At 41.3% G+C, this 7,151-nt stretch overlaps 1 protein-coding gene across 1 annotated transcript; it reads right to left on the minus strand.

Moving 5' to 3' along the window:
* Positions 1 to 638: 638 nt before the first annotated feature.
* Positions 639 to 6,773, minus strand: TRH (thyrotropin releasing hormone). The gene is made up of 3 exons (XM_082210654.1): positions 6,603 to 6,773; positions 4,858 to 5,072; positions 639 to 2,559 (listed from the first exon to the last, which is right to left on the minus strand). The coding sequence occupies exons 2-3, from the start codon at positions 5,054 to 5,056 to the stop codon at positions 1,955 to 1,957; spliced, it is 804 nt and encodes a 267-aa protein (XP_082066780.1). The 5' UTR covers positions 5,057 to 5,072; positions 6,603 to 6,773; the 3' UTR covers positions 639 to 1,954.
* Positions 6,774 to 7,151: the final 378 nt, after the last annotated feature.

Here is a 7,151-nt window from a genome sequence, read left to right on the forward strand (position 1 = left end):
ATGGAAAATCAGGAGAGACTGAGAATGTAAATGGAGATTTTGACAGTTTAACTGGCAGGTAAGGGCTAGCTACAGAAGTAGCTAGTTGTGCTTAAGGGTTTGTCAGGCAGAACAAATCTGTTTAATTTCCTCAGGTGGAGGGAAAGGACCCCTCCCCAAACCGACATTGATTATTTCTTTTAAGGAGGATGCTAGCTAGTTTATGTATGTTCATTCTGATTTTTTTTATTCATCATACACAAGCAGAAAGTTTCAGAAAACTCTATTTCTACACAAAGCAACCTTCCACACCAGTAATAAACCACTGCTATATACAAACATGTCATCATCACCATACACAAGTTTTGACTTTAAAAAATTCTGTTTTCCTCCATCACAGTTTGGGTTGATTTTTTTTTCCTTTTTTAAATTCAGGAGGGCATTGATCATTTGGCACATTGTTTATTTGCTTTCGTATGACCGAAAAGGATAACTGAACAAGGGAGCACTGTTAATTATGGATATTTATTGATTTGTTTATGGTAAATAAACACCATTTGTCTACAGAAATTGAAAACATTCCTTTTTGGGACAACAGGCAAACTTTTCCATATTTTACAAATGAAAATCCACATAATGAGACAAAGACGCCTGCTTGCTGCAATTTAAAATATTTATTGTAATTAATCCTTATTTGGAAACAAAGTGAGACATTGATTCAAAGACGGCATACTGGAACCCAGGCCCTGTGAGGATTCTCAGCTGTGGATTTTCCAAACAAAACCGTGCACTACTATGAGTCACTTTTAGGGCAAAGGATAATAGCAAATGTCAGATTTGCTAAACAGGCATGCCATTTCTCTATGCACATTAATCCTGTTCATTAGCAAGATATCAGTCCAATCCACCTTTGGCAGAATAGAGAAGGCAGTGGCTGTTCACAATCCCCCTATCATCAAGACCACTTGAAAGCAGCATTGCCACATGGAGAATAGCTAGAGGCCCTGCATAAAAAGTTCCAGAACAGGAAAAGTAGCTTCATGGAACCTGTGTGGATATGGATGGAATTCACTTATAAAGGTTGGGGAATACTGACCCCAGTCAGAAATCTACACACACACACACACACACACACTGGTGTTACTTATATTTGTGGATCAGGCTCCTTGTGGATTTTTTTTCTTCATTGCAATAGTGTTTGGACAGTCGTGGTCCTTGCTGCCTGCATGACGAGTCATCTCGTCAGTGCATAAAATGGTTTCCCTTTTAAAAGAAAAAGCAAACCACTCTGTCTACTGCAGGCTTGCACAGGCTAAGCTATCCATGTGGCCAGAGTCCTGCCCTAAGCCCTCCCTCCTTTATCCACAGGTTTTCTCGTTCCTTCCACATGGGCACACCCACTGGCGTACGTTTGATGGAAGCACTTCCCAATTTTCAGGATTAAAAGGGACCTGCAGCTGATTCTGGCACTGTGTTTCTCTGACTGAAGCCCCATCAAAGGAAATGCTATACAAAAACAGCAAACAACATACTCAGGGATGAGTATGAAGTGTGCTATTTGCAAACTCTTTTGGAGCTGGAATGCCAGCTGCAAGCATCAAGAAGACTGACATCTGACTACCCTTGCGTTTGGATGGGTTTCATCCCGTATTAACTTATGGCCCACACAAGAAATGAAACATTGGAACTAACACGTTCCATTTTAAGCATGTGGGGGTGCGCCTGGCCACGTGCCTCTCAAGGGGTGGGGGCACAAAGTGCCATGCTTAAAATGAAATCCGTGTGTCCATGCATTGCTAAATCTGGACCATAGCCCACCAGGAAGGAGCACACTATAAAGAATCACCTGCGAAGTAGGTTTCAGCAAGCAGAAAGGAAGGAAGAAGAAAAAGGGTTATGGATGGAACATTGAATGGCTGGGAGAAATCATTTGGAGGAATGAAAACAATGAGAAAGCACACCCCCTGGCCACGTCTCATTCCTCTTCCTCCAATGCACCATCCCATGAAGACCTTCTTCCGGGATGTTGCCGCTTCTCATCGACACGGCCCTTGCTTACGTTATCGAGCAACTCTAGCAGCAAGCTGCCTTTGCTACATTCAAAGGAATCCTGGGGCTCGCAGGGGACAGTAGTGTAGTCTGGGTTCTCTGCATCCACCAGGTACCTCTTGCCCGGATGCTGTCGTTTCTCCAAGTTCTGCTCGCCCTCATCCATCTCCTCCTCCCAGCTCCTCTTGCCAGGGTGCTGTCGTTTGCTGTAAGTCAGGTACCTCCTGCCTGGGTGCTGCCTTTTGGAGAATTCATCCAGATAAGCTAGCTGGCTGCTGCTAGGGAGGTCAAGGTATTGTTCTCGCAGGTACCTCCTGCCTGGGTGCTGCCTCTTCTGCACTTCTGAGTGGGGATCAAATTCATCCTCTTCCTCTCTTTTCCCAGGGTGCTGACGCTTCACAGTTTCTCCATAAGATTCCTCATCCACACCCTCCCTTTTCCCGGGATGCTGCTTCTTTTCTAGATCATAGAGAGATCTCTTTCCAGGGTGCTGCCTTTTCGAGATCCAGTCTGGCTGAAAAGCTCCTGGCTCTGCCCAAGGAAATGAACAGCATTAAAACACTCCAAGAATAACGTTGTTCTTGATTGAAAGGGAGCATTTATTTATTTAACACCTATTAGATGCCGCCTGAATGTAATAAAACCTCTAAACAGTTTTCAAAAAAGCCCACACCGTTCATTTAACACCAATTAAATTAGCTGTATCAATAACATACAATTAAAAACAGGTATTTGAAATATTCCAAAGGTAATTAAAACCAACAGTATGCTTAGAAAATTAAAATGCATGCTAGCATTCTACATATCTGGATGGACTTGACCAAAAGCTGTCAAGTGGATATATTTGGGGGTCAGACAATCCTGAAACAATTCCGCAAATTTGCCTGCAATGTGCATATGCTAATTTATATGTATCTAATATAATTTATATGCATCTGGGGATGTCTACTATATTTTCCCTACTATACACATTTTTATATGCAGCTTTACACAATAGGCACACTTTTGCCAAGTTATTTTCCCTTATGTAATGCATTTTGTATGCTGTTTTCACTAATGTATGCATTTAAATGCACGCATTACCCCCTTGTATATGCATTTGTGTACACATTACTTGGCTGAAGAACTGCACTGCAAAATCCTATAATGGGGAAATTTGAAGGATGGTTGTGTTTCAGTTCTTGTATTGCTTCAGAACCTGCAAATGTTGTTAAGTTAGCCTGTAAATGTGAACTGAATTGTCCCTTTTCTCTCTCAGTGCTCCCACACGAACCATTGTTGTTCCAGTGTGTTGTCTGAATAATCCTTCTGCATTTCTTTAGACCTAACCCATGGTGACTTCTTGTATGTGTGAATGACACCTTGGGGACACATCATGCGGATGCTGCAAAAACCATGCATGCACAAGGAGCACTCATTCCACAATAAATCTGGAAGCTCCCTGAGATATTCCTTTTTTACAATTATCTGGGAATGGAATTAAAGTGGAAGTCTTAACCCCGTGGTCAAGATCCTTCTCTTAGGCGGATCCAACTGGTGTTCTTGCTTAAGTGACCAAAAATAAAATAAAATCTATGCAGTGTCCTTCGAACAATATAAAACTATTATTAATAATACACACCCCCAATCAGCAAACACTAAAAGCAAGTATACAATACTAATGTCTGGATAGGCTAGCTGAAATAATAAAGTGTTTAGAAGGCTTTTAAAGATAGTATAGCATGGGTGCCTGACCAATGTTAATTGTTGAGAGAACATATTTGGAAAGTTGCAGTCAGATGCAGCCCCAGTACAGACCAGTCTCTCAGGCATAGGCAGGTTAACTCCTGTTCTTCCAGGAACATAGGATACAGCTTTATACTGAGTCGGACCATCAGTTCATCTAGCTCAGTAGTATTTACACCAGAGGTGGGCGAGTTTCAGGTGGGCAGGATCTACTTTGTTTTTTACTAGAACCAACTAGATCCAGGTGCAAAACAGGGATAGTGGTTGTGGGGGAGGGTGTGATAACACAGATGAAAGAAGAAGCATCCCTCTCAGCACAGGAATCTGTTTTCAGTATCAAACTTCTGCTAGCAAATTCCAAAAAGTCCATCTCTGGTGCCACACACTCTCAAAACCTCCTTTCACCTGAACACAGCCTAAGCTAGAAGGGGAGGCTTTTTGTTCTTGCTATTTTGGAAAAAAAATGGAGTCAGAACTCCTTGATGATCCAATGTGCAATATGATTTAATTAGTGCATTGGAAGACGGGAAGGCAACTGTTTGAAAAGAACAAGGGGTTTACCCTAACACTGTGAGCAACAACGTTAACACAACAAGCTAAATACAGTTGCAGCATCCAAAAGCCCTCTCTTAACCCTGAGTTTGCCCTTGCAGGTCTCCCTGTGTCACCATATATATTGTTGGCTGCACAGTTGATCCCAACCTACTAACTGCACACCCCTGGTCTCTACTGACTGGCAGTGGCTCTCCAGGATTTTGTCAGCCATACCTGGATATGCCATAGATGGAACCAGAGATCAGCGTGCACATACTGAAAGGAATAGTGCCTCTTCCCTAGAGAGGCCAGTCTGAAATGGAACTGAGTGGATAAGGGAGCAAAAATGTGATTTAATAATGAATGGCCCGCATCTCAGCATGCAGCAACTGAGGAAGGTGCCTCTTCTTCCTAACAAATGTCATTAAATTCCCTAAACCTCAACACACACACACACACACACACACACACACACACACACACACACTTTGAGGCCCTTTACAAACAGGGAAATGGCATATAAACAAATACAGCCATGAACTTCAGCTACTGCCAAGGTACACCATTTACCTTTGTTGGGATCTTCTTTGTCATCGTCCACCTTCTTCAAAATGGACTTCAAGATGATGTTTTCTGCCCTTTGGAGGATGCCATCCAGATTGCTCTTTCCCTCGTTCTCCACCTCCTCTGGAAACGGCTGCCCCACGTTGACACAGACACTGGCAAAAGCCAAGGAGAGCAGAAGCAGGAGCCGCTGGACCGATGTCATCGTGGGACGGAAGGTCCTGCAGGTAAAACAGGGTGGCAGAGAATGGAGCAAATATGGAAAGAAATGCAGCATTCCTGATAATGCAAAGAAACATGAAACATCCGGGAGCTAAATGTAAGCTTTCCTGCCATCATCCAGGTCTACTGAAGTTGCCCATGGAAATGGGTGCTTGTCCCTTTAAATATTCTAGATGCACTCTCACTTGACTCGAAGATCTTCAAATGAATGTGGATGTTTGCCTTTGAGCAAACACAAGGACTGACTCAATATGAGAGCAAATGCTGGTGGTACAGTATTTTAACATACAGTGGTACCTCGGGTTATGTACTTAATTCGTTCTGGAGGTCTGTTCTTAACCTGAAACTGTTCTTAACCTGAAGCACCACTTTAGCTAATGGGGCCTCCCACTGCCTGCCGGAGCACGATTTCTGTTCTCATCCTGAAGCAAAGTTCTTAAACTGAAGCACTATTTCTGGGTTAGCAGAGTCTGTAACCTGAAGTGTCTGTAACCTGAAGCTTCTGTAACCCAAGGTACCACTGTATTCATTTAATGATGGAAAACACACACACACCTCTCTCTCATCCCCCAGCAATGAGCTTTTTAAGTGGCCAAAGAGCTAACTCGGTGTAACCTACACTCAGTGCTCCCCCCCCCCAAAAAAATGTTTAGGGGTACTCTCATTTTGACTCAAGAAAATCACCATTTTATACTCCAAATCAGGAAAAATAAACACAGTAAATGGACAAAAGTAAAAAGATTCACAAAATATTCAGGGGTATGCATACCCTACGTCCCCCCAGAAAAAAGGTAGTGCCTACACATATCCAAAGTTATATATAAAACCTTTGCTTCCAAACATTGGCTTAGATTTTGTTTTGTAGTATATCTTTAAAAATGCAAAAATGTTTATAATACAATTATCAGCATATAATTATTATAGCTTGCATAAAATTTCTTTCTTAAAGGACTGTTTTAAACCAGTATATTGTTCTAGCTTTAATGAAAATCCATTTTTATTTCGGCTTTTTGCCATTTATTTTCTAACAGCCCTCAAAACATTTTTTAATGAAGCAACGTTAAAAGCTTGAATAAAAACTACACCTTGATGTTATTTTATATTTTGTCTAATAACTTAATGAAATGCATTTTAGCATGCTGGAAAATGTAACAAAAACATAATGTGATTGCTTTTAATGTAATGCCAACTGTTTTATATTTCTAAATCTGGTATCTGGCAAACTATCAATGATTATTTTAAGGCACCCACTTTAATCAAATCAGAGTTACTTTAAAAAAAACCCAGAATGCTTTGCTAGTAAATGAAATATATGAATTCTTCTTTAAAGTTTTATAAAGCTATAACTCAAATTCAGAGCAGGCATTTCCCTTAAATAAATAGCAAAAAATATAGAACAATGAAGATCATAATTGAAGAAAATCTGTATCTTAGTGTACAGACTTGTGAGGTGTTGTTTAGTTTCAGCCTTCATCAGAAGGGAGAACTTGAGCCAGACAGCCTAGCAAATAAATCTAAATGGAAATTACCTTCTGCCCCGGTGCTTTATTCCTTTGCTGAGGTTACCAAAGAGTTTTGTCCGAGCTCACTGTATTTCTGCAGCTATTCACTCGTCTGAGCTTCGAAACTGTCCTTTCTCCTTTGAATCACATCAGCTCTCCAATAGAACTGCCCCTGAGTTCTCTTTGGTGGCTGAGCTCTTCCCTTCTTATACAGTGCTGTCTCTAGACACATTATGCAAATAGCCGTGAGGGAACTAACGTATGTGATGCGTTGTGTGTCTCCCCCACATACACGCTTCCCCTTTCATTGATGTCAGTGATCTGAAATTTGAATGCACATTAAAATTCCTACAGTTTTTAAGTGACCTCACGATGCTACTTTTTTTGTTTCTTCCTTTGTTTTGGAAAACAGCATTAAATGGGGGGGGGGAGTTTGTGTCTTATATAAAAGGCTCATGAGCTTCAGGTTAGAGAAGGGTTATGAGTCACGTCTAAAGGGCTCAATTAAACAATGCAAACAAGTGTAAAATGATGCGTATCATGGCAAAAGACCTTTGTTGGCATCCATCTGTCTTG

This window comes from Podarcis vaucheri (assembly GCF_965113315.1).
Source record: "Podarcis vaucheri genome assembly, chromosome: 2".
In the NCBI taxonomy this organism is placed as follows: domain Eukaryota; kingdom Metazoa; phylum Chordata; class Lepidosauria; order Squamata; family Lacertidae; genus Podarcis; species Podarcis vaucheri.

Coding starts and splice junctions, on each gene's coding strand:
- TRH (XM_082210654.1), bottom strand. CDS start 5,056: ATGACATCGGTCCAGCGGCTCCTGCTTCTGCTCTCCTTGGCTTTTGCC. Junction 2,560..4,857: donor CAAAGAAGATCCCAACAAAG/GTAAATGGTGTA, acceptor TTCCTTGGGCAG/AGCCAGGAGCTTTTCAGCCA.